A 24,916-nucleotide genomic window follows, 5' to 3' on the forward strand; every position below is an offset into this window, starting at 1 on the left:
GGCTTAACAAGTATGGGAAATGTTACAATGTCCAATGTTTTAAAATCAAGCACCGTGCAAGCCAACAATCGATATATCAGTCGGTCGGTCAGTGTCCTTACATTTTTGGCGGTCAAACTAGCAAATTACAAATTAAGCACTAGAAACTACGTAATATTTCATTGGTAACACGATCTTGCAGCATTCCAGGCGATCTAATATACACATAAACACATTAATATAGTTTACGGACATAATTAGTTCAAGTTGAGAAGTGTTTAAATTTTTAAATTCATATATATTTGTATTTTAATATGTGCCCCTAATTTTCAGCTTGCGTCGAGTCTTTAAAAAAATTGAAAATGTTTTGACCAAAAATTAGTTCTTGTAACGAATATTAACAATAGTTTTGCCCACGCATTCAGCTCAATCGTCGGTGTTCTTGCGCGTAGACGTCACCAGATCGGCGACGTTCATGGAGTCCGGAAACATGGTGTGGTAGTTGATCACGGGCACATAGGCCGCCGTGATCACTCGACCGGCAAACCAGCGTCCGTGCAGTGCATTTACTGCCAGCACAGCAGTCGTTGTGCTCGGGCACTTCACGTACACAGTTCCCGTGGGCGAGATGGTGTCCACGTGGATGTGCAGCACTCCGCCGTGTTTGGCGCACTCCTCTAGCACATCGTCCTTGATTTCCACGTCCCAGGTGGGGTTTGTCTCCGTCCGTGGATCAAACATATTGGACAGTATGAAGCACTGTGTGGCTATCGATGGTGCCACCTCCTGTTGCTGCAACGGCGCCGGTTGCGGAGCTGTGGCCAGCAGCGCATTCGCAGCTGCCTGGGGCACTGCCAAACCGGCTCCTTCCGCTAGCTTGAACATCAGCTGCAAGCGTCCTGTAGCACCAAGATCGATGCCCGTGCGATCCATCTCGTCGGTGTCAAGCGAGGTGGTATTCATGTCCAGGCGCTCCGTCACATTGCCCACTTTCATAAGGCGACCGGCCAGCTCAAAGCCGTTCAGTTGTTCCAGAGCCTTTTTGGCATCGTCAGCATTGTGGTACTGCAAAATAAAAATAGGCAATTAGTTAAAATTAATGGTTTAGGTATCGTTTAAATCGCACCGTGATAAATCCGTAGCCCTTGGATCGGCCCGTCTCCGTATCCATGATCAGTTGAATGGCATCGATCTTGCCAAAGGGCTCGAATATGCCCCGCAGCATGTCCTCGGTAATGTTAAAGTGCAGTGATCCCACGTAGAGGCGCATGGGACCCGTGTGACTCTTCGGTTGGAATGCGGGTGCAGCATTCTGGAGGCGATTCTTCTCAGCCTGCGTGTGCTGCACCATGATGGGCACGCCGAGCAGCCGCTGGCCGGAGAGGCCCAGAGCCAGTGCCACGGATTCGGGATCTTCGAACTCTATATAGGCAATACCCTTAAAGCGCTTCGTCTTGTTGCACGTGATTAGACGCACGTCGCGCACCTTGCCCACGCTGGAGAAGAACTCCTCCAGGTCACGTGCTCGCACTCGTTGCGACAGCTGGATGCAGAAGACGGTGCGGGCGTCCCGCTCCTCGGGGCTGAGCTCGGTGGGCGGGGTGCGGTCAGCTCCATTCGCTGGTGAGCGGCGTCGTGGCGAATTGGTTCCCCGACGGCGACTGCTATAAGTAGTAAGAGTTCTATTAATAAACTGTGTAACAAGAAGCCAACAAAAGGGGATGACGATAAGTTATCTTGAAGACTCTTCTCGTCCTTGATTATAAGGATTTTTAAAGGTAATGTGTAATGCTCGTTATCAACTTACTTTCTATCCCTTGAGCGGGAATGACTGCGCTTGCGTTCACGGATCGGACTCAGCCGTTTGCGCTGTTGATCGCGGGACCGACTGCGTCTACGCTTGTCACGCGAGCGATCCACCTGCATTGACTTGCTGCCGCCGCGACGATCTCGCCGATCCTTGTCACGATCGCCGTAGCGTCCACCTCCACCGCGTTCATCCCGCGATCGACTGCGCCGAGTTCTGTCGCGTTCGCGCTCACGTTCTCGCTCCCGGTCACGATCGCCGCCTTCCCTGCGGTGTCGATCCCGGTCGCCTCCGTCGCGGTTTCGATCGCGCTCTTTGTCCTTGTCCCGATGACTGCTACGTTCGTTGCCGCGATCTCGCCGAGACTTGCCATCTCGTGAGCCGCTTCTACTCCTGCAAGAGTGCAAAAAAAAATGAGTTAAGTATTTTAGCTTGTCAATTATTAATTGTTCTTACCGGGATCGCTTGCTTTGCTTTTTGTGTGAGCTTCCGCCGCCGCTGCCGTTCCGTGGACCATTCTCGGCGTCATCATCGTGTCCTCCGCCACCGGGACTGCTGCCGCTGCGCCTGCGTCCACCACGTCCACCGCTGCCCGCACTGACATTCTACACAGATAGGTTGTTTTTTTGTTTGGTGGATTGGGTGTGGGATTGGACAGGGAGGATGGGTTGGTTGGGCGCAAGCAATAATGTAGATACAGATAAGTGGATTATTTTTTTTGTCGATTGGTTTCAGTTTTTTTTTTTGGTGGGTGGGAACACATAACGGGTGTGGATCGTTCGTTACGTTGTTGTCGTTGTTGATGTTGGTTGATTTTCGATTATATCATTGAGTTTGTTATGATATATTATTTTTTCAGTTTCGTAAATATTTTTTTTTGAATAAGAGAAAGCAAATCAAAGTAAATTAGTTAAATTTTTGGCATCTGCAAGTATATAAAGTAGAAATGCTTAAGTCAACAATGATCATTTGGGGATCATTGCCAATTTTGAGCAAGGTAGTAATAAGGATATAGATATATAGAGAGATATCTTATACATAGTTTTACTAAAAATATATAGTATATTTAATTTGTATATGGCACACACACAGATGGTTCACGACGGCGAGAAATGTTGTCTCCACATGGGCAAATTTCCCATGCTCATTCTCAATCAGATCAGTTTTGGGGGAATGTTTAGCGCTGGCTAGTGGAGTGGACTGGTTGATTGGTTCTCAAAAAGTCGTCGTCTATATATATATAGGACATAGACATTATATAAGTAAGATTGTAGTGCTATAGTTTAAGAATTGCTTATTACTTTTTGTATTTTGTTTGTTCAAATAGGTTTGGTTTTGGCTTGGCTTTTTGGACTTATGTGTTGGTCATTTATGCTTATTTTTCGATTTCTGTTTATGGTAAATCTGTAATTTGTAATTTGAGCGATACTTTCTTTCTTGTCTGACTGTGAGTGAGAGTAGTAGTAGTGCTGCCTGCTGCCCCAGACAAGTTAGGAGGAGTATATCTGAAATTTAGTGCACGTTCAGTTTCATTGGTTTACATAGAGCAGTAAGGTAACGATTTCAATTGGATTGTGTTCAAAAAAAAAACGCAAACATAAACAAATCATATTAAATACAAAATGCCTAGATATGTTTTGGTTTTTTTTTTATTGTTTTGTAATTTTGTAATTGGTTTTTTTTCGCAGCTTCTGGCACATTCAAAACTTACCAAATGGTCTCCAGCTTTTTGTGTTTAGAATGACCAAAACAATCTCTAGCAACAATATTGAGCTTATTCGATTCTCTGCAAAGACATTTCACCCTTAAGAATTATTCTAGCATTTTGGTTGGGTTTTTAATTTTTTAATGGTGATTGTGTGTGGGTAGTTTTCGGTTGTTCTTAGTGAGACAGCAGATAGATAGCAGATAGAAATAAGACCTTTGAACTCATGGGTTCTTGATTCGGGGCGAAAGAGAATTCAATTCAATGGCTACTTTAGCTGGTCCTTCAGATGGCTAAAGCCTGCTATTTCGAAAACCTTGGCAAGCTGTCGGACTATGTTTGTTTTGGTACTTTTATCAGATTTATTCCACAACACACCAAAAATGCATTTTTAAATCCTACTTAAAAGGCTATGGAAACAGACCAAATTGTTTTACAATATGTATAGACATATTCACATTTTCCAAGTAGTAAACCTATTTAAATATTAGTACAGATGGCATGCCCAGATAAGAGGAATACCATTGCTACTAATTCGATTCAGTCATCAACAGAGATTAAAGTCCAAGTTAAATACGAGGTATATAACATCCCTTACATACGTTGTTGGTATTTTTATAAGTAAGTTTAATGGGAGACTTTATAAAACCATGACTGTCCTGTTAGTAATTCAATCCTTTATATTTTCCAGACACTTGTTTAGTTGCGATTGCAACCCTGCCAAATATTTTGCACCCCACTGTACACCCGCTGCAGTGCACGACTGTATCAAATGCCGCGTAGAAAAATAAACAACACAAACCCACACACAGACAGATTTTCCGTTGGCGAAACACTTTTCTGTATGCACGCAGTCGAGTATGAAAAAAAAAATTATAAAAATCAGCACGCAAATTGGCGTTCCGGTTGCCGATTTTTTATTTAACATCAAAATTAGGCTAAAAATCGATTTAAGACATCTTAGTATGCATCGACTGCACATATGTATGTGTGTGTGTGTGTGTGTGCCCGAGACGAAGACTTACATACAAACACAAAATGCACGTACGCCTGTGGGTGTCTATGTGGGAAAAGAAGTATACAAACATACATATGAAGTAACTGTTTTTTCTTTCATTTTTAGTTCACAGCGAAATAATCTCATTGGGTTGGCACAAAAGCCAGTGGGACTTAATTTAAAACGATAATCGGCTGTTAACCAACCTTTGGGAACTTACGTTTTTCATATACGGCGCCTCGAGCATCGCCTCCACATCGAAGTCCTCGGCCATGTTCGAAAATTACTTCGGTGCTATCCGGGGTGCTCCGTGAAAAAAGTCCCCTGCTTGGTGTCTGGCACGTTTGGAGAAATCAAAATGTGGTGGGGACGCACAGCGCAATTCGCAGGACCACTTACGAACTTCTCTATTGGCTTTTGCGTTTATTCAAATACAATTTTTGTAAATTTTCCACCAGATTTTCTTCTCTAGCGTGGCTGCTTGTTTTCGGCTTCAGGGTTGTCACATAACTTATCGATGACGTGCAATCGATAATTGGTACCCATACTTCATTGCGAGTGCGATATCGATAATATCGTGGATTTCGTTTCTGATAAATCTATAAGAGCCTGTTCAGACAGGGGAATATTTACATCAAGCGTCAAAACAGGCACTGCTTACAGCTGATTAAAAAAGAATTTTCGCTAATTAATTAAACAAATTTCGCCTTTAGAACAGCAACTCAACTTCGATTTCTTGATAGTTTTCAACAAAATTTGTAACCATCATCCGATGTTTTGCAAAACCAAAACCATCGATTCAAAGAAAATCATCGGGAAGTATCGCTAAGAGAATGGATGTTTTTTCACATCTCTAATCAAATACCATCACGTCGAAATACAGCAAAATTCTGTTGGTAAACATAAGCAAAATTAAGGCTGGCAATTAATGCGGCAGCATGCAACCAGTTGATTGCCAATTTCCAAGCATAGTGAACCGGTCGAAACCCTGCTGAATGGATTTTGGGCCGATTTGCATAGATAAGCGAGTAACAAGCACCTACAGCTGCTGTTGAGTCATCATCTTTTAGCCAAATAAGCCAAAAAAACAAGGCTAACAGCCTTTGGAACCACCCAACTTGCTGCCCAAGTAGTGATAGAGCCCCAAGTGAGCCACAGGTGAGAGGCGTTGTCTTTGCTGGGGATGGCGTAAGCTGATCCAACGAACCACCACCAGCCATCAAAGTATAATCGTTACGCGTCGCTGACTAGGTGTGTCTAAACTCCGACTAACTTTCGTCTACTTTCGCAGAGCACACACACACTTTCCCACACCCAGCCACTCAAATACCCCAAAAATCAACCCATTTTGGCCACAGCCCAATGGAGGACTACAAGTTCCTGTTCAAAATCGTCCTGGTTGGCAATGCTGGTGTTGGAAAAACCTGCCTAGTGCGCCGCTTTACTCAGGGCCTGTTTCCACCTGGCCAGGGTGCCACCATTGGCGTGGACTTCATGATTAAGACTGTGGAGGTGGAGGGCGAGAAGATCAAGCTACAAATCTGGGACACCGCCGGCCAGGAGCGGTTCCGATCCATTACGCAAAGCTACTATCGATCGGCTCACGCCTTGATACTGGTGTACGACATCAGCTGCCAGCCCACATTCGACTGCCTACCAGACTGGCTGCGCGAGATCCAGGAATACGCGAACTCCAAGGTACTCAAAATTCTGGTGGGTAACAAGACGGACAGGGATGATCGAGAGATACCCACCCAAATTGGCGAAGAGTTCGCCAAACAGCATGACATGTACTTCTTGGAGACGTCCGCCAAGGAGGCGGAGAATGTCGAGCGGTTGTTCTACGAAATTGCCGCCGAATTAATTGGTCAGGCTAGAAGCAAGGATGGCAGTAGTTCGGCCGCAGCGGCGGCCGCCCAGCGCCAATCGGAGGGCAACTCCATCGGCCTGGGGAGCTTTAGTGCCAAGGCAGCGCAGACCAATTGCTGTGGCGGACTCGCCAGCGGCGGCTCCAACTCTAGTCAAGCGGGCTGAGCTGTAGTCCGAACTGGAAACTGTGCAGCTAATCTGTAACTAGTTAAGGACTTATCGTGATATTCCAGTTATCTTTTATTACCATGACGCTCCCGCATTCTAACGCATACATTTGTTATACGACTCGGTTACTCATATATTTTGTTTTTATGAGCATGATTATGACTAGGATCGTTTGCCCTTGTAACGATTTCTTTTAGATTGTTAAAGCACTGACTTCAAAAGCCTTTATATGTAACAGTTTTTGAAGCAATTTTCATCGTTTTCACTAAACTACCAAAATAACGAACATTTCGAATGCAATGTGCAAATGGATCTGGAAACTGTGCAACTAATCTATTATAGTTAAACACTACTAGTGATATTCTGTTGATGCTTTGCGGTATATTGTGTAAATTCCAAGACTAAAAAACTGATTTTTCGTTGTTAAATCTGTATCCTCTTCGTTTCACGGAAAACAAATTGATTATAAAACACACACTAATTTACTATTTATCACGATTAAGATCCTATTGGAAACTAGCTGTCAATGACTAAGGATGCTAATTATTTGTGTTACAAGAACTCCATTGGAGGTGTTTATGACCGCCTGATTTTCTTGATTTGTATTATATAGAAGTATTGATCTGATTATGGATCCTTTACCAAGTGAGCATCACAGCCAATGCTATGAAGAATTTAAGATATCAAAAATGCTATGCACACTATTGAGTTTTTTTTTTAGATTGATTCCTAAGGAGTATTGCGTAATTTATATATTGAATTTTTTGTATACATATACAATAATGCATATTTATTTACAATTATTTTTACATATTTTTATGATTATTGTGCAATCTTTGGTAATGCGATTTTTAAATGATATTCGTAATAGTGTTTAAGGTGATTTTATGACATTCCAAAAATTAAGAATTAGAAATATGAATAGACCAGAATGCTAAATAAAAAGAAAAAAACTTAATAAAACTAAACTACAAAAGTGTACTTATTTAATTGATCTTTAATTAAAAACATTCAAATTATTGTTCGACCATTTATTAACAAATTTATAGTTTCTTTTTTAAACAGAGTTAAATATTTTGGTAAGTATATAAACTTTATACAAAAAATATAATATATTATAACTTACAAATATATATAAACTATATACATATATATTGCTGAAAAAGTTGTTGATATAAAAATTGGAATATCTCTTTATTACATAAATATCACAGTAATTAAAAAAGCTTTTTACATAACATAAACATTAAAAAAAAACTTCCCTTTGATTTCAGGGTTCCTTTAGGCGGCTTAATAATTTCGCAGAAAAGTCACTCCACTCCGGTTCAGAGTTCAAAAAGCTCTTCCACCTTAAGTTATAGGGAGTGCAAATATTATTCAGTTCTTCAGCCCACAGGATGTTTATATCCTTTACTTTAAGAGTTAGAAATCGCGAGATCGAATTTTCATTGTGTGAAAAATGAAGTCTTTCAATATATTTCAAATGAAGCTCAAGTGCGAGATGGTTAAGGTTGGTACACTCATTACCAGTATTTCGTGTAAAAGAGCGTTGCAGAGCTTGGATCTGCTTGAAATGTTCGCATCCCCACATTTGAGCCATGTATAGATTCATCAATCTCGTCCAGTTTTCAGATGTGCTGAAATAGTTGAGCCGACTTTTGGCGTCTGCAATCATAATGAGTACTTGTTGTTTGTTGGACACTGTAGTTGTTAGCTGAAAACCGAGGAACTTTGCCTTGGCAGTGGTTTCGATCTCCATTCCTCCCATAATCCATTTCTCAACAAACGAAATCCGTCCACCGCGCCTGAAGACCATAACTTTGGACCTGTCCATGTCCACCACCATGCCCCAATTGATGCAGTAGGCTTCCAGCTGGTCGATCATGTCCTGCAGATCGTTGATACATTCAGAAAGTATTGCGATCTTATCTGCGTACATAAGGACGTTTAAGTGGCGACCATCGATGACGATTCCGCCCCTCAATTCCTCGGGAAGATCATTCAAATACAGCGTGAATAGGAGTTTTGCCATAGCGCCGTCGTTTTGAAAATAGTTTCGCAAAGTGCTTTCGCATATCTTATCTCTTAGAAAACGTAATACTTTCGACGAGACACCAAGACTTTGAAGTTTGGTCCACAGAAGCGCGGGCATTTCGGAAGTTATTGATTCAAACTGAACGAGATAAGCGTAAACTCGCGTGCCCTTATCAGTCAGTTTGATTTTGGCAATGGCGCTGAGATTGTAAACCGCATCCACCTTGGAGAACTTTCCCGCATACCGAGTCTGGGAATCACTCAAGATGCGGTTTTGCCTGCACCACCTCCACATCCTTGACTTTACTATTTGTAGTAGAATCCTTGTGATGTCCGACGATGTAGGAATATTTGCACCAACGATATCGTCCCTTTCGCTGTTTGTAGCGTTGAAAATAGCATTGCAATGACGGGTGATATCCTGCATTACGCCCGTCGAAAACTCGGGAAAAGATCCGAGTCTAAGAACATGTACTACTTCCTCGACTGTTATGGCAGCGTCCAAACTGGATTCGTTCACCACGATGCTGGAATCGAATGGCGCAGTGTGACTGCCTCTTGGTCGCACTGGTGATACCCTGGCCAACTGAGAGTTTCGCAGCACTTCGAGGTCCACTTGCAGGCAGATGGGCAAGTGGTCGGATCCATGTCGGGTCTGCCCCCTCTCCGGCTTATCCACCTTGAAGTCCAAGACGGCGGTCATCAAGTTCTGGCTCACAGCGGCTATGTCAATGGTGGAGTTGCCCAGATTACTGAAGTAGGTGTAGCTACCTGTTGCATCCCCGTGGGTCAGTCCATTCAGGATTTGTAGCTTGTTATTGATGCAAAAGGTGAGAAACTTTCCTGCCCTCTCCAACTTTTTGTCATGCGATTTTCGACCATTTTTGTTGGCCACACATTGATTGGGCTCCACGGCTTGTTTGAACTCCCCAATTCGGATATTCACATCGCCCATAACTATGACATTATTCATGGGCACCTCCTGGTTTTCAAAGGCCTCCTTCACTGGCCGGAATTCCTTCTCCCATCCATAGGTATGGATGTAAAGTGGAATAATATTTAGCTTTCTATCACCCAGTCTGATCTGCAGAATCTTTAAATCGTTTATTTCCACAACTGAGTGGCTTATTCCCAGCTCATTGAGCGATTTCCGAATCCCTATGATGCACCCACCGATTCCTCTGCCATGACGAAGTTCCCTTTTGGCATCCTTCCAATGCAAAAAAGTAAAATCGGGCTGCCGCCGCTTGAATTCTTCGGTGGCTGTGGCATTTGGAAGGGTGTGTGTTTCAAGTAAAATGAAAATATCAAAGTTTCGCAGGTATTGGATAAATTCCTCATTGTTTTGCTTGCCGCCCAAGCCTCTGATATTATATGAAGTGATATTAAGCTGCTGGTTAGGAGATCTATTTCCTCCTTGTGAGGTCATATTTATTTTAGCTTAGTCTTTCGTATCTAGTTTGCGATTAGTCATTGAGCTTAGACACACAAATTGCCGCTGCAATAAAACTGATAAGACGGGAAATACGCTTATATACGTGCTCTTGTGAAATCACAATTATAATTCTTTCGATTTCAATTTAATTGAAATTCCACTCTATTAAAAGTTTCAATTTATTTCACTTTTTTTTAAATTTATTTATTTCTTTATTTTATATTTATTTCACTGCAAGTAGTCTTCTTCTGATTGGAAGCAATAGTTGGTTTTGTTTTCCCTCCGTGAATTCCCCTTTAAAATAGACGATCGGTTCTGCTTGGAAACTATCGATTGCATATCGTCTTCCCATTGAAAAGAATCGAAACCAAACTAAAACGTAAAGATACTCTACCATGTAAAGTAATAGTTATCTACATGAATGGGCTTTTTTTCAATGGGCTTAAATAATTGCTCAAACTCTTAGCAATAAACAATTTAAGCAAGCATTAAATCGAATTTTAGGGGACCCTTTAATCTATTATTTTTGACGTTTCTTAAACTCTGCTATGTAGAACTTTCATTCATAGCTAATTTTAAAAACATTTTGGCTAAATAATAACAGAAATCCAGAAAAACTAAACTCAATTACTATGTAAACAATATTTAATATTCTAAACAGCCTTTCTTAAATACAAATTTTTAAATTTAAGCCTTCAACAAATCATTGGTTAGCTCCACGCCGAAGAAAACTGCTGCAGTGGAGGGAAAGGCACGAAGTAGAATTGGCAGGATTCCGCGAAATAGAGCTTTTGGACCCTCTGTGGCCATCAGGTCTCTAAAAACGCTACGAATGCCATGTTTGTATGTGCCCTCAGGTGCTGTAATTAATGGCATTTATAAATCATTGCTAATACATTTACAATTTGCGATTGGATGACTCACCTGACTGGAGACGGCTTTTAAGTACATCGAACGGCACGGCCAAAGTCCAAAACACAATGCCCGCCGTTCCGCCAGACAGTATCGTTGATGTGGTGCTAATCTTTCCGGTGGCGGACTTCTTTCTGGCCAATTCCTGCAGGAACTCGTAGGTGACAAAGTAAAAACCGGTGGGCGAGTCTGCGAATGCCAAAGTATTAATTACTATTCAGGCGATGTTAATCAATCAATTAATAGCTTACCTCTCAGAATGCACGCGCATGTTCCCTTAAAGAGGCTCCTAATGCCACCCTGCCTGTAGAGCTTTGCAGCTGTGTCGATGGTTCCATTGTAGAGGAGAGGTCCATTGGACACGGTTTGCGTCTGTAGGAGGACTTTTATTCGATCGGTAGGTACTGTGACTAGGGCGGAACAAACTCCGGCCAAGGCACCGGCGGCGAAGATTTGTGGGTAGGTGAGCCGAATGTGGTCATCGGTTTGGAACAATCGTTTACCCGCCGCATAGACGGCAAAGTCCACGGCATAGATGGGCGTTACTCCCACGAGAGGAGCGGATATTCCTCTGTAGAATCCACGGACACCCTCGTGACGAAATGTCCTGGCGGCGCAATCTATGACTCCTTTGTATCTCGGCGGTTGTCCAGGCAGAGGTGTGGGCATGGTTTGGAGACGGACCTGGAATGGAACCAAAAGCATTACTTCCATTTCATTAGAACCAGAGTTTTGGAGCTCACCTTTATTGTGTCCAAGGGATGGCCAACGAGCACATTGCACATGCCTCCCACTCCGCCCGCAATAAAGGACTTTACGGGATTGGATTTCTTTTGCGTTGTGATTTCGACCTCCTCCATTGCGAAATTAAAACTATTTACGTAAACACGGCGATAAATTCCGTCAGCTTCTGAATGAAACACACACGTGCTTTAAGATCGCTGGCTTCCAGATGTTTGCTATCGCTTGGTAATCTGTTTGCTGCGCGGTTGCTGACCTATGATAATGATATGTGGTTCCGAATGGCGCGGTATTATAACTTCCATGATCAATTGTGCCTCTTATCTATTTCAAATATTTCATTAGCCTTCCCAAAATTGCAGAGGGAACAGCTGATTTGGTTATCATGTTAACATAACATACGCCTAACCTTGCCTTAACATGCAGTTATCGATTGCAGTTCTTGGTGCTGAGTAAAAATTCATACTTTATCGTGCAAACCAACAACTTAAAAGTTCACCCTGTACAATATTGTCAAATTTAATGAATTTTTGGATATTTACATGAAATAACCACACACATTTTAAATTTCCCGTTCGATTTCATAGCCTATCGATTAGCACACGATTAACACAGCACGATTCCAAATTTCGATCGACATTCCCAGCGAAACGCGGGCGACGGCCACACACTTCTTTTATTAATAAAGCGTTAAAAGCAAATGGTTAACAATTGTGGCTAGCAAAAGTGGGTGGCCAAGTATCTTCTGGCGCAGTGCGGGTTGGGCCAGTACAGTGGAACCACTTTCCCAGTTTCCGTGGAAAAGAACGAAACCTGTCACTTTTGCTGTGACCTGACGAGAAAGAAGAAGACCAGCCCACTGAGAACAACCACAACAACAACAACGAGAACGACACTAGCAGCAGGCCAAATTGTTGCGTATTGTTTTTTGTTTTTTTCAGTAGGGTTCTTGGGTGCGAAATTCGTGAAAAAAGTGTGGTTGCCAACATACGCATAACTTATGTCTGATAAAAGTGCAAAGGAATCATGTATCAGTAAGAGTGCGAGCTGCAGCAGCAGGCGCAAGAGAAGGAAGTGAGCGAAAACGCAAACACGAAACCCGAAGTATATATTCTAGCACCAATTCAGCAACGTGCTTTGTTAAACGATGTCCCATGGCGAGGATGTGTTAGACAACTGGGAGGAAATCGACGAGGCTGGGGTGAGTGCCACGCGACGTGATTGAACATGTTACTTGATAACCGACGGAACACCCCTCTATTTTTCCCTAGCTCTCCCTGACTCTGCAAACAAAGCTGCAGGCGAGCGATCCACCTGTCCACAAAATGAAATTGCTCCAACGGCCGCAGAGCGTACAGGAGTCCTCACAAATCCTGAACAGCGGCGGCGGTGGTAGCGGGAGCGGCAATCCCACTCCAAGACAGATCACCATTGCACGGAAGCCCCAACCACCGCCAGCAGAGGTAGAACCTTCTACCCAGTTGCCACAGCAGCAGCAGCCCGTCATGATGGTGCTGCACAAGTCGTCTAATGATTATGATTCGGCCACCTATTCCACGCCCACCAGCAACCAAACCGTCAAGATACTGCGACGGCCCGCCCAGGCGGAGGAGCGGCGGGACACCAACGGGATGCGACCGAAGCAGCCCATCAAGACGCTCAAGCAGCGCGAACAGGAGTACGCTGAGGCCAGGCTGCGCATCCTGGGCGCTGCCAAAAACCCAGAGGATGACAAACCGTTAGTAATTATAATATACCAGGCTAAAAGTTCGTTTAATTATCAAACTTATTATTCATTACTAAATGAAGTTTATTAATATGAATACAAATATGATCTACTTAGGGACTTGATTAACTTACTCATTTATCTAGACAGAAACAACTATAGTTTATATTTTGTTGATTAGCGAGCTATTTTAAATGTTCACTCGGAAGTTGATAGGTCTTTAGGTAACTATTTACAATGGTCACTGCTTAATTACTCCATAAAATGTATAATTTACCACGTTCTGAATATTTTGTTGACATTTAAATATTGCAAAGAATTGGATCAAATTTATAGGGACATCTTAATCAAAACTGTCCACATATTTGTCTTATTTTTAGGACCACTCCCAGCGCGCCAGCTGTCAACAGCAGCAGTGGAGCTCCCCCAGCCGCGGCGCCGCCTGCCACTCCCCCATCTGCTAACAGCAACAACAACGTAATCAATAACAATAGTAGCCATCCAGCAGCCGGAATGCATCGTTCGAGCTCGGCACCGAAAATGTCCCAAGTGACGCCGATGTATAATAATTACAACAGCTACTTCCAGGGGCCGCACAATCAGCCTGGCCTTAACTATTACTATCCGCATAACCCGCAGCATCAGCAGCAGCAGCAGTCGCCCTCGATTCAGAATCATTTCAACCAACGGCTGCCGCCGTACGGAGGCGTAGGAGCGGGAATGGGCGGTGTTGGGATGCAGGCTCAGGTGCCACCCCAGTCCTCGCCCAATCCACAGCAGAGCTGGTCACCTGTTGTGGGCGGTTCAGTATCCGCTGCCCTCCTGCGCCAACAGTCGCTGCAGTCGCCGCAGCAGCACCAGCACCAGCAGCAGAATCAGCAGCAGCTCGGCCAGCATCCGCATCCGTTCAACGACCTAGTCCTGCGCTTGCCCAAGGGTCCCTGCCCGAATGGCTCCATTGGCTTTCAGATGCGCCGGTAACAGACTGCAGCGATAGAGAGGGTCCTGTCTATTTCAATAACTTCTAATCTAATTTTCATCTTGGTACTTCGATTCCAAATGCATGTTTCTATAAAAAAAAAATGAAAATCAAGCGAAAAAGCGCAACCCACAAGGCATTGGGATTCTGAGATTCCTTGTCGCCACCACACATTTGCACTCAGGTTCTCGATGTGGCGTGGCGCGGTTTTCGTTGCCCTAGCCACTGGCTATATACCCCGATATAGACCCGAGCATCAACAACTATCTTAAACAAATTTTATGACGGACTATGGTAGATATTTTGTAAATTTACAACTCACACCACACAATTTTTGTATAATGCATACTAATAAAACGAAACGGTAATTTTAAAATGTGATGCAAGATTATGATTTTTTTAGCGGTGCAATGATCCCTGAAATTACTGAGCTCGAGATTCGATCTTATTTATTGCCCGCTGCTTTTCAATACCTAATTAATCAGTGGCTGTTGATTCCAACTCGACTTGTTTTCGAACTCATTAATGACAATAGTGATGTTTTGTTTCTGCTGTCTGACTTATTGTGCTGAAAGTTAAAGGATTACGAGCCTTTTTTCAATATATGTTCATATGTATGCGTGTATAGTAGAGAAAGTCAAAATTTCAGATGGTAAAAGCTTTGCCGGGGAGTTATCTCGTTCAGCTTCGAGCTTTCACTCTAGATTTATGTATGTTTAAGCAGAGCTTTCAGCATACAGCTGATCCATTAAATCGCATAAAAGTGGGTACATATGAGGAAAATTTCCAGAACTTTCGAATGATCACCTCCATTTACAAAGTGATCGTGATAAGGGGAATGCAATTGAGTTACTGCTCCATTTACCCCCAGCGCAGAGATCGTTGATTTTTCAGGGGTCCCGAAAGGCTATCGCCGTGTTTTTGTTATTTATTCGCAACTTTTCCGATCGCTTGGCCGAAAACAAGAAACAGCGACGCGTGCACTGGGAGAAAATGCTAGCGCATGCACAAGTTGTTTTGTTTGTTGAGCTTTTAAATGGTTAAAGGGAGTTTTATTTACTTTACTAACTCAACGTATCTATCTATATTATGTCGTTTATGAGAAATCTTGTTACCAGCTGGTTTATTTTCGTCTGTGTAGAAACGAGTGCAAGCAACCCACTGGAAGCGTTCTTATCAGCCCCCGTACCTGAACACAAACATAATCGCACATGCTTAGGGTATTCACATTCACATACATTTATGCACATACATACTCGTCTACCTATGTAGGCCTAGGCGTTTCCAACCTCTCCAGTCCAGACTTCAGTTGATGCAGAGGCGTCGAACCGAGCGGTTTGATCCGAAACCAAACCGAAACGGGCTTGAAACACTGAATCTCGCGTTGCTCACTCTCTTGATTTTGATCGTCGAGCTCAACAACACGTGGGTGCGCATTATAGTGTTATAGTGTTATTGTTTGGGAACTTTGCAAGCGTGATTAGTTCACTGGCGTTGAACTGTTCCACTCCGGCGGAATTATGTCGCATCGCGTTCTGGTAATTGGAAGCGGCGGTCGGGAGCACGCGATCTGCTGGAAGTTGTCGCAATCCCCGAAAGTGGCTAAAATCTACGCACTGCCGGGCAGCCATGGCATCCAGCTGGTGGACAAGTGCCAGAATCTGGATGCGAAGACCTTGCATCCTGGGGATTTCGAGGTAGGTTCGTTACTCCGACCTTGGAGCGACCTTCGTGCGGTTCGCAAAGTTACTCCCAAGTGCAAGTGTGTGTGTTCATTTTTCGGCATTTAATGCGTTTGGTTGCCGTTTTATGGTGTTATCTAGTGATCCATCCGCTTTTATGGCTTCTGGTCGTGGTAAAGAACGCACTCCATGCTCGTAGAGAACCCTTATGCTAAGCGGCAGCCATAAAGACGTAATCAAGACGCTGGGAAAGCGTTTCATTGCATCCAAGCGCGGATCGACGCGGCGCCTTAACCCTTACGTGGGCCATGGGGGCGCGATTGCACGTCTGGCTGATAAGTGATGTGTGTAGCGCAGGTTGTGGGTTTATTCTATCTCGTTGTGGGAAATGTACATACATATATTTATAAATATTCCACGTGTGCAAGTGGTTTTGTACTACACATGCACAGCTCAATTATGCGAATAATTGTAATATATAGTGTAGATGTGTTTTAGATTACAAAAATATAACATATCAATTATTTAAAACTTGTTGCTGACAACTTAATATTTGTTTTAATTTTATAAAAATTATAAAAAAAATTCCAACACAAAATTACTTAATAATGGAATCCAAAAAAATAACTACAACTGAAAGTGAACCAAAAACCAGTTTGAATAAATTATCCGCTTCATTTGGGTTAATTAATTATAGCAGGTAGCAGATGCAAAAACAACATCAATTGAAAGTGCTGTTTAAGAATATACTAAAATTAGCTATAAATTGGGGCTTCCACTTTTTGTTTCTTCAAATGTTGAGTTTCAAATGCGACCTTTACGATCCTTTCATTAATATTAAATTTATATAAAATATAAATGTATAATATAATATATATAATATAAATTGGTTCAACAGCTTAAAAAGATTCCTCTGAATCTTAAATCCGATTTCAATTATTAACACTCAGTCAAATTGCTTGGCATAGACTTCCTTTAAATCGAATTAATTGCAGTTCCATAAACAGAATCAAATACCCAAAACTGTTTATGCCAAGCCATAATGTGATCCATTATATCCAGAAGACAAGTCGACAGATCGATTAACAATGGCAACTCGTTGTTGTCGTTTTACACTTTAGCTTACGTTTGCTTAGCGCTTCTATTTATTGTTCGTGGCTTAATTAATTGTTTAGATCAAAATTCACAGATTCGCCCGCCGGACTTCCAAGAGACCAGCCCCTTCCCTTCCAGCAAATGATGCCCGACCATCGACCATCGCTCATCAGTGGGTCGAAGCACCTCGTCTTTGGCGCAGTGGTCGCACCGTGGTCGTGGGCGGATGGGTGAGGTATATGGTCTTGGGTGTGGTGCTCGGTCGGGATCTCGGGGTGGTGGGATCCTGGATGTTGCGTGTGTACACATTGAAGGCGGCGGCATCGTGTTCCACGGTCTTCAGCTCGCCGGTGTAGTAATCCTTGATCTGGTACGGATGCGTCCTAATGTACTCCAGGGCGCGCAGTATGTAGTCCGGCACCTGGGGTATGTGTGCACCCACGGGATGGTAGCCAAACTCATCGGCCACATAGTTCACACTGATGAGCTCGCCCTCGGGTGAGGTGTAACTGCTGCCGCCCTGCACGGACACACCGCCCAATCCCTGCTGCGAGGCGGAGATGCCATTGGAGGTCTCGTAGGCGTACCGGTACTGGCCATCCCGCTCTACCTGCAGATCGTTTTGCAGGGTGCGGGTGTTGCGATCTGAGTCCGGTATGTAGGAGGAGCCAGCCTGCACCTGCAGCACGGCCAGCGCTACGAAGATGAAGTTCACCTGTGGATGAGATGGGAGTGATAGGCGATTATAGTAATCCATTTTGGTGAATCCGTTTTTGCCAGCTTGAGGCTTACAAGCAAATACATGGTGTCGCGTTCGAGTTTGGTTCTAAACTGCTTGCCTGCTTCTCGGATGCTTTCGTTTTTATATCCAACCGCTCACCAGCGGATTTTTGGCAATACTTCGCCCCGGAAACCCAGTTCCGAGTTGCCGTCGCCGTCTCCATCTCCATCTCCGCTCGTCATCGTCAGCGCCATCGCAATCGCCATCGTCATGATCGTCTCCATCTACATCATCTCATCGCCGCTGGTCGCCTTAGTCAGTCATAAATAAAATGATTTTATTTCTTATAGGAATTATATTTTATATAGGTATCAACGGCGTTATTTGTCGTTGTCGCCGCTGCAATTCCCAAAGTGTGGGTTGCTGGAGTCCGGCGAAACGGAAAGCCGAGTGAAACCTAAATGAAACATTCGTGAATGGTTATCCCCTACTCGAAGGTTGGGGCACTTACAATTTGATATGTATTGTGGCTGATCTTGAAATTCCCATATTGCCCGGCTCGACTTACCATCTCAAGGAGCTCTAAATACCATAACGATCGTTGAACTGCACTGTCGTAAAAACCATATTGTATGTAGCTGTGGTTAAGATGTGTCAATGTAACTTTGTTTTTTTTCAATGATTGATAGTATGCACTAGAAATTAACAAAATTAATTTAATAACAGTCATTTAAGCTGAAATTTATGTCTGGAATTTCCATATACTACTGATAGACTGTTTGTAATATGCCCTCTAAAAAGTAAATTAGTTTTGTTTCAAAGGAAATGACTTTCCAATTAAGTAATGCTTTACAGCCTAAATGCCAATTTTGGATTATTGACTTGGTCTAATGAAGCTTAATTACTTCTTCAACTTTTTGCTCACTTTATTTGCATGGTTATTCTTGGAAATTGCATAAGCATAGGTAGTCTGATAAATGATCTTTGGATTTTTATCATCAAGCATATAATTCAATCACTTGGCAGCAACGCAGACGAGCCGAAGTTTCCTGCTATCCCCTGGATGATACTTCTTTTTGTCCGAGATCTCAAAAAAAAAACCCGTCCGACTAATTCAGCAAAGCGTATCTAATTCCGTACTTATCCGCAGACAAATGTGGCAGCATTCCGCTCCAGACTTGCCGCCCCCTCCAGATGGCCAGATCCCCACATCCCCATTCACCCGCACTTCATTTGCATATAATACAGTAAATCATGAGCACACTCTGTAAAGCATAAAGTCGAATACGTTCTAGCCAAATTTGGGTAGAGCCAGTCGGAGAATGTGAGTCTTGCCAGAACTGAGCAAGAAAAAAAGAGGAAATACCGAAGATATAAAAGTTGTTGATCTTTCTTCCATCTGTCATAAGCTCATCGCCGCAACCTTCGCTCCTTCGCAACGGGAAATTAAAACCTTGGCCGGGTTTGCCAAATCGCGCTTCATTTGGAAAGCCAAATGGGCCAATAAAAGCGTCATGCCGTGTGAACGTTCTTGAACCCTGGGAAACGGAACGGCGAAACGCTCAACCGGATGGACAATGCGGGGGTTAAGGAAATCGGGATGAGCTGCCCAGGTGCTAAATGGTCTGGAACGCTGGCCAGTGCAATCGAGACACGTTTCTCCGGAGCGGCGTAATCCGACGCTGCGTTGGCGCCAATCCGAATTAGAGCTAAGTAACGATATCGACGGGCTACGCATCCGAATCTGAAACCGGACCAGCGTTCAAGCTGGGATTAACTTGGTTTATTGACATGGCTGACATAGCTGGCGCCTGAGTCAGTTCATCATCGCCGTGCATCCGCCAAGTGCGAAGACAATGCACCCACAGACCCAGTTTAATGGCAAAACAATTAGGAAGGCATTTACTCGTAGTGTTTTGGCGACAAATTGACGCTGGAACCGGTTGTGTACTTAGAGGAGTGTTATCTTTGACTTGGAATGTGGTTGCCAAAAGTCAAAACAACCGAGAACAATGAGGATCCCAAGAAGTTGCAGTTGATCGTGCCCCGGTTCGATTGGAAAACCCAATTATGATCACAAAATTGATGATTGCTTTCGGAGACAAAACACGATTAGAATGCAAATTCTGACATTCTGGCTGGGGGATCGCACAAAATGATATCTTTTTGGCAAGAATTTATCAGCGTATCAGTTGTAAATGCGATTACAATGTCAATTAAGTCATTTAAACATCGGTTATTCGATTATATTTCATCACAACCAGCCTGTCGGGTTGTTATTGTTGTGGATGATCTGGAATCATCCAAATAAATGGTTTTATATTTGTTACGAAATTATGAATCACTGCACAAATAGAAGTAACTTTCTCATCATTCAATTGAAAACTTTTTAGAAATGAATTAATTTTATATATAATTTTATCCATTTATTAAAGGCCATTGCAAAGTGGAGCAATGAGAACCAGATAGCCCTGGTGATTGTGGGACCCGAGGATCCCCTGGCTTTGGGTCTGGGCGATGTGCTGCAGAGCGCGGGAATCGCCTGCTTTGGACCCGGCAAGCAAGGCGCCCAAATCGAGGCGGATAAGAAGTGGGCCAAGGACTTCATGCTGCGCCACGGGATTCCCACCGCGCGTTACGAGAGTTTCACGGACACGGAAAAGGCCAAGGCATTCATCAGGAGGTATAAACACCACCATCTAATCCTTAAAAGAAACAATTTTAAAATATATTTAAAATATAGCGCTCCGTATCCAGCTCTGGTGGTGAAGGCGGCTGGCCTGGCAGCGGGAAAGGGCGTGGTGGTGGCCGCCAATGCGGAGGAGGCCTGCCAGGCGGTGGACGAGATCCTGGGACAGCTGAAGTACGGACAGGCGGGTGCCACGCTGGTGGTGGAGGAGCTGCTCGAAGGCGAAGAGGTATCCGTCTTGGCCTTCACCGATGGCAAAAGCGTGCGCGCCATGCTGCCAGCACAGGATCACAAGCGACTGGGCAACGGCGACACTGGACCAAACACCGGTGGCATGGGTGCCTACTGCCCATGTCCGTTGATCAGCCAGCCGGCACTGGAGCTGGTCCAGAGGGCCGTGCTGGAGCGGGCCGTGCAGGGTCTGATCAAGGAGAGGATCAACTACCAGGGCGTGCTCTATGCGGGACTTATGCTGACACGCGATGGTCCCCGTGTCCTGGAGTTTAATTGCCGATTTGGAGATCCCGAGACCCAGGTGATTCTGCCGCTGCTCGAAAGCGATCTGTTCGAGGTGATGCAGGCCTGCTGCAGCGGACAGCTGGAGAAGATTCCACTGCAATGGCGCAATGGAGTGAGTGCCGTGGGCGTCATCCTGGCCAGTGCTGGCTATCCGGAGACCTCCACAAAGGGCTGCATTATATCGGGTAAGTTAACGACCACTCTCAGTGGAGAGCCTCTTAATTGCTTTTATTACACTTCCAGGACTTCCGGCTGCCAATTCGCCCACCCAACTAGTCTTTCACAGCGGCCTTGCCGTGAATCCACAAAAGGAAGCCCTGACCAATGGCGGTCGCGTCCTCATCGCCATCGCCCTGGACGGCAGCTTGAAGGAGGCCGCTGCGAAGGCCACCAAATTGGCTGGCAGCATCACCTTCTCGGGCTCTGGAGCGCAGTATCGAACGGACATTGCACAGAAGGCGTTCAAAATGTAATTATAGCAATCAAATATGGTGAATCATCACGCATCAAGACTCAGTTCAAATAAAGCAAGCACGCATTGAGATAGACAAACATTCTAAGAATCATTATATAGTTTGAAGTATTTGAAGTATGAAGTATAAAGTTTGAAGTTAGGCTCCCCATTCATGGCTCATTTTCTAACAAAACTATTTGGTGTAACCTACTTATCATCTTCGACTACCTTCTTCCATATCTTATCCATACGTAGTGCCAGTGCCAGCAGCGCGGGGCTGAGCTACAAGGACAGCGGCGTGGACATCGATGCTGGAGATGCACTGGTGCAGCGCATCAAGCCCTTGTCCCGCGGCACCCAGCGACCGGGCGTCCTTGGGGGCTTGGGTGGATTTGGTGGACTGTTCCGCTTGAAGGAGCTCAGCTACAAGGAGCCAGTCATTGCCGAGGCCACCCAGGGAGTCGGAGCCAAGATCCAGCTTGCTCTGGAGCACGAACTGTACGAAAATGTGGGCTACGACCTATTCGCACTGGCTGCCAACGATGTCCTGGAAGTGGGCGCCGAGCCGATCGCCTTTCTGGACTACATTGCCTGTGGCAAGCTGCACGTCCCATTGGCCGCCCAGTTGGTCAAGGGAATGGCGGATGGCTGCCGGGATGCGCGGTGCGCCTTAGTGGGTGAGAACATGACCGAACTGCTTTCAATTCCATGGATTAATTTGAAATACCTCTTCAGGTGGTGAAACGGCCGAGATGCCCTCTCTCTATGCACCCGGCCAGCATGACATGGCTGGCTATTGCGTTGGCATCGTGGAGCAATCTCGAATCCTACCCCGTTTCGATCTGTACCAGCCGGGCGACCTGGTCATCGGTCTGCCATCATCGGGACTCCATTGCGCCGGCTTTAATGAGATACTCACCCAGTTGGCGGCATCCAAAGTGAATCTCAGGGAGCGCTCTCCCGTGGACGGAGGCGAGGATGGGCTGACCTTGGCCCATGTCTTGGCCACACCCACGCAACTGTATGTCCAGCAGCTGTTGCCTCATCTACAGAAAGGAGACGAGATCAAATCGGTGGGCCACGTGACCCATGGTCTGCTCAACGATGTCCTCCGTCTTCTGCCCGAAGGATTCGAGACAACGCTGGATTTCGGTGCCGTCCCAGTGCCCAAAATCTTTGGCTGGCTGGCCGGCAAGCTGAAGCTGAGTGCCCAAACACTTCTGGAGCGGCACAACTGCGGCATCGGCATGGTTCTGATCCTGCCCCAGACAAGTCAACTGTGGCGAACGTCCCTACCAGGAGCCAAGGTGCTGGGTGTCCTGCAGCGGCGGACAAAGGATAGCGGATCTCCCATCAAGGTGCGCAACTTTGTGGAGCAACTGGAGAAGGTGGCCTCGCCGTTCGGTGCTCTCGGCGAGCGCGAACTGCCCGAAGAGCTTAAAAAGCTGCCTGCCAATCCCGATTCGACAGCTCCTCGGGAGGAGTGCTTTGAAAACGCAGCTGGACGCCGGCTGACGCGCATACCCATCCAATACAAGGACCCCATACTCATCCTGGGCACCGATGGTGTGGGCACCAAGCTGAAAATAGCGCAGCAAACGAATCGCAACACGAGCGTGGGTATCGATTTGGTGGCCATGTGCGTCAACGACATCCTCTGCAACGGAGCCGAGCCAATCAGTTTCTCAAGCTACTATGCCTGCGGACGCTGGCAGGAGCAGTTGGCCAGGCAGGTGCACTCCGGGGTCCAAGAGGGTGCCAGGAAGGCGAACAGCAGTTTCATTGGTAAGTTGGTAATCAAATCTTGAAAAAAATATAAATGTACCTGCATGAGTACCTCTTAAATGAAACCTGCTTCTTGCCTAATCTCCTCCAGATTCGCACAGTGCTGCTCTGCCGCTCCTGTACGAACCGCAGGTCTATGATCTGGCTGGCTTTGCCTTGGGCATAGCAGAACACTCCGGAATTCTACCACTGTTGGAGCAAATCCAGTCAGGAGATGTGCTCATTGGACTACCTTCGTCTGGCGTGCACAGCAACGGGTTCAGTTTGGTCCACGCCGTCTTGAAGCGCGTGGGCTTGGGTCTGCATGACAAGGCGCCCTTCAGTGAAAAGACGCTGGGCGAGGAGCTACTGGTGCCCACCAAGATCTACGTTCAGGCACTGTCCAGTCTGCTGTCCCGAGGGAATCACGGCATCAAGGCACTAGCCCACATCACAGGAGGAGGCCTAAGTGAGAATATACCGCGCGTGTTGCGTAAGGATCTTGCCGTACGCCTGGATGCCAATAAGTTCCAGCTTCCGCCCGTTTTCGCCTGGCTGGCGGCGGCCGGAAATATCAGTTCCACTGAGCTGCAGCGCACCTATAACTGCGGCCTGGGTATGGTTCTGGTGGTGGCCCCCACGGAAGTTGAGAGCGTCCTCAAGGAGCTGCGTTATCCACAAAGAGCAGCAGTGGTCGGTGAGGTGGTGGCGCGCAAGGATCCGAAGAAGCCGCAGGTGGTGGTCCAAAACTTTGAGACATCATTGGCCAGAACGCAGAAGATGCTCTCCCAGCGTCGGAAACGAGTTGCCGTACTCATTTCGGGAACGGGCAGCAACCTGCAGGCACTAATAGATGCAACACGCGACTCGGCACAGGGTATCCATGCCGATGTTGTGCTGGTAATCAGCAATAAGCCTGGTGTTCTGGGTTTGGAACGCGCCACGCAAGCGGGAGTACCTTCGTTGGTCATCTCCCACAGAGATTTCGCTAGCCGAGAGGTCTACGATGCGGAGCTTACGCGAAATCTGAAGGCGGCTCGCGTGGATCTGATCTGTCTGGCCGGCTTCATGCGTGTCCTGAGTGCTCCATTCGTTCGGGAGTGGCGTGGACGGCTCGTCAATATCCATCCCTCGCTGCTGCCCAAGTATCCGGGCCTGCATGTCCAGAAGCAGGCCTTGGAGGCGGGCGAAAAGGAGTCCGGCTGCACCGTTCACTTCGTGGACGAGGGTGTGGACACGGGAGCGATCATTGTTCAGGCTGCTGTTCCCATTCTGCCCGATGATGACGAGGATTCGCTGACGCAACGCATCCACAAGGCTGAGCACTGGGCTTTTCCAAGAGCATTGGCTCTGTTGGCCAATGGAACAGCTCTTATTTCTCCGGAAGGCAGCAGCCAGTAAATGCTAGCTTATGAAACCTGACAACTTGAATGGAACAACCAGGGATGAGTTTGTCTATAGAGCACTCTATGCTTCCACAACTCGAATTAGTTTTAATTATAATCTTGAACTTTCAACAAAAATTTGGCGTTAATTAGTTGCCTAGCAATTTTTATAGGTTAAGACTGCAGTTCGTTTTATATGAATAACTATTTACAAAAAGACATCAATAAACTTTAAGTTTGATTAAGCAGATTAAC

The 24,916-nt window shown here is 45.4% G+C and overlaps 6 protein-coding genes across 9 annotated transcripts; 3 read left to right on the plus strand and 3 right to left on the minus strand.

Annotated features, from left to right (window-relative positions):
- Window positions 1-256: 256 nt before the first annotated feature.
- Window positions 257-5,044, minus strand: LOC120449908 (RNA-binding protein 39). Its single transcript, XM_044006523.1, has 6 exons — window positions 4,888-5,044; window positions 4,709-4,823; window positions 2,243-2,391; window positions 1,787-2,179; window positions 1,106-1,643; window positions 257-1,044 (listed from the first exon to the last, which is right to left on the minus strand). The coding sequence occupies exons 2-6, from the start codon at window positions 4,760-4,762 to the stop codon at window positions 406-408; spliced, it is 1,773 nt and encodes a 590-aa protein (XP_043862458.1). The 5' UTR covers window positions 4,763-4,823; window positions 4,888-5,044; the 3' UTR covers window positions 257-405.
- A 282-nt stretch (window positions 5,045-5,326) lies between these two features.
- Window positions 5,327-7,456, plus strand: LOC120449919 (ras-related protein Rab-30). 3 transcript variants are annotated; one of them, XM_039632622.2, is made up of 2 exons: window positions 5,327-5,720; window positions 5,780-7,456. In XM_039632622.2, the coding sequence occupies exon 2, from the start codon at window positions 5,851-5,853 to the stop codon at window positions 6,520-6,522; it is 672 nt and encodes a 223-aa protein (XP_039488556.1). In that variant the 5' UTR covers window positions 5,327-5,720; window positions 5,780-5,850; the 3' UTR covers window positions 6,523-7,456. The 3 variants fall into 3 exon arrangements, with proteins under 3 accessions (XP_039488556.1, XP_039488565.1, XP_039488548.1); XM_039632631.2 differs by having other exon boundaries at window positions 5,327-5,712; XM_039632614.2 differs by having other exon boundaries at window positions 5,328-5,646; window positions 5,780-7,455.
- Window positions 7,457-10,099: 2,643 nt separating this feature from the next.
- On the plus strand, window positions 10,100-24,909 carry LOC120443827 (trifunctional purine biosynthetic protein adenosine-3). 2 transcript variants are annotated; one of them, XM_039623176.2, is made up of 7 exons: window positions 15,645-16,049; window positions 20,286-20,533; window positions 20,594-21,243; window positions 21,302-21,527; window positions 21,768-22,189; window positions 22,248-23,297; window positions 23,389-24,909. In XM_039623176.2, the coding sequence occupies exons 1-7, from the start codon at window positions 15,873-15,875 to the stop codon at window positions 24,675-24,677; spliced, it is 4,062 nt and encodes a 1,353-aa protein (XP_039479110.1). In that variant the 5' UTR covers window positions 15,645-15,872; the 3' UTR covers window positions 24,678-24,909. The 2 variants fall into 2 exon arrangements, with proteins under 2 accessions (XP_039479111.1, XP_039479110.1); XM_039623177.1 differs by lacking the exons at window positions 15,645-16,049; window positions 20,286-20,533; window positions 20,594-21,243; window positions 21,302-21,527 and adding an exon at window positions 10,100-10,105 and having other exon boundaries at window positions 22,078-22,082; window positions 22,240-23,297.
- Window positions 10,622-12,032, minus strand: LOC120443830 (mitochondrial magnesium exporter 1). The gene is made up of 4 exons (XM_039623181.1): window positions 11,650-12,032; window positions 11,158-11,590; window positions 10,919-11,095; window positions 10,622-10,854 (listed from the first exon to the last, which is right to left on the minus strand). Exons 1-4 carry the CDS (start codon window positions 11,764-11,766, stop codon window positions 10,682-10,684), a joined length of 900 nt encoding a protein of 299 aa, XP_039479115.1. The 5' UTR covers window positions 11,767-12,032; the 3' UTR covers window positions 10,622-10,681.
- Window positions 12,188-14,728, plus strand: LOC120443828 (synapsin-1). The gene is made up of 3 exons (XM_039623178.2): window positions 12,188-12,848; window positions 12,919-13,385; window positions 13,754-14,728. Exons 1-3 carry the CDS (start codon window positions 12,795-12,797, stop codon window positions 14,352-14,354), a joined length of 1,122 nt encoding a protein of 373 aa, XP_039479112.1. The 5' UTR covers window positions 12,188-12,794; the 3' UTR covers window positions 14,355-14,728.
- Window positions 17,237-18,124, minus strand: LOC120443831 (pupal cuticle protein). The gene is made up of 2 exons (XM_039623182.2): window positions 17,922-18,124; window positions 17,237-17,844 (listed from the first exon to the last, which is right to left on the minus strand). The coding sequence occupies exons 1-2, from the start codon at window positions 17,931-17,933 to the stop codon at window positions 17,299-17,301; spliced, it is 558 nt and encodes a 185-aa protein (XP_039479116.1). The 5' UTR covers window positions 17,934-18,124; the 3' UTR covers window positions 17,237-17,298.
- Window positions 24,910-24,916: the final 7 nt, after the last annotated feature.

Source organism: Drosophila santomea, chromosome 2L (assembly GCF_016746245.2).
Source record: "Drosophila santomea strain STO CAGO 1482 chromosome 2L, Prin_Dsan_1.1, whole genome shotgun sequence".
Lineage (NCBI taxonomy): Eukaryota > Metazoa > Arthropoda > Insecta > Diptera > Drosophilidae > Drosophila > Drosophila santomea.

Excerpts from the sequence above, each read along its gene's own strand:
- LOC120449908 (XM_044006523.1), bottom strand. The coding sequence starts at position 4,762 with ATGGCCGAGGACTTCGATGTGGAGGCGATGCTCGAGGCGCCGTATATG. Across the intron at positions 2,180-2,242 it reads AAGCAAAGCAAGCGATCCCG|GAGTAGAAGCGGCTCACGAG; the intron begins GTAAGAACAATT and ends GCACTCTTGCAG. Across the intron at positions 1,045-1,105 it reads AGGGCTACGGATTTATCACG|TACCACAATGCTGACGATGC; the intron begins GTGCGATTTAAA and ends TTTATTTTGCAG.
- LOC120449919 (XM_039632622.2), top strand. The coding sequence starts at position 5,851 with ATGGAGGACTACAAGTTCCTGTTCAAAATCGTCCTGGTTGGCAATGCT.
- LOC120443830 (XM_039623181.1), bottom strand. The coding sequence starts at position 11,766 with ATGGAGGAGGTCGAAATCACAACGCAAAAGAAATCCAATCCCGTAAAG. Across the intron at positions 11,591-11,649 it reads ATCCCTTGGACACAATAAAG|GTCCGTCTCCAAACCATGCC; the intron begins GTGAGCTCCAAA and ends GTTCCATTCCAG. Across the intron at positions 10,855-10,918 it reads TAAAAGCCGTCTCCAGTCAG|CACCTGAGGGCACATACAAA; the intron begins GTGAGTCATCCA and ends CATTAATTACAG.
- LOC120443828 (XM_039623178.2), top strand. The coding sequence starts at position 12,795 with ATGTCCCATGGCGAGGATGTGTTAGACAACTGGGAGGAAATCGACGAG. Across the intron at positions 12,849-12,918 it reads AGGAAATCGACGAGGCTGGG|CTCTCCCTGACTCTGCAAAC; the intron begins GTGAGTGCCACG and ends ATTTTTCCCTAG. Across the intron at positions 13,386-13,753 it reads AACCCAGAGGATGACAAACC|GACCACTCCCAGCGCGCCAG; the intron begins GTTAGTAATTAT and ends TCTTATTTTTAG.
- LOC120443827 (XM_039623176.2), top strand. The coding sequence starts at position 15,873 with ATGTCGCATCGCGTTCTGGTAATTGGAAGCGGCGGTCGGGAGCACGCG. Across the intron at positions 21,244-21,301 it reads AAAGGGCTGCATTATATCGG|GACTTCCGGCTGCCAATTCG; the intron begins GTAAGTTAACGA and ends TTACACTTCCAG. Across the intron at positions 22,190-22,247 it reads TGCGCGGTGCGCCTTAGTGG|GTGGTGAAACGGCCGAGATG; the intron begins GTGAGAACATGA and ends ATACCTCTTCAG.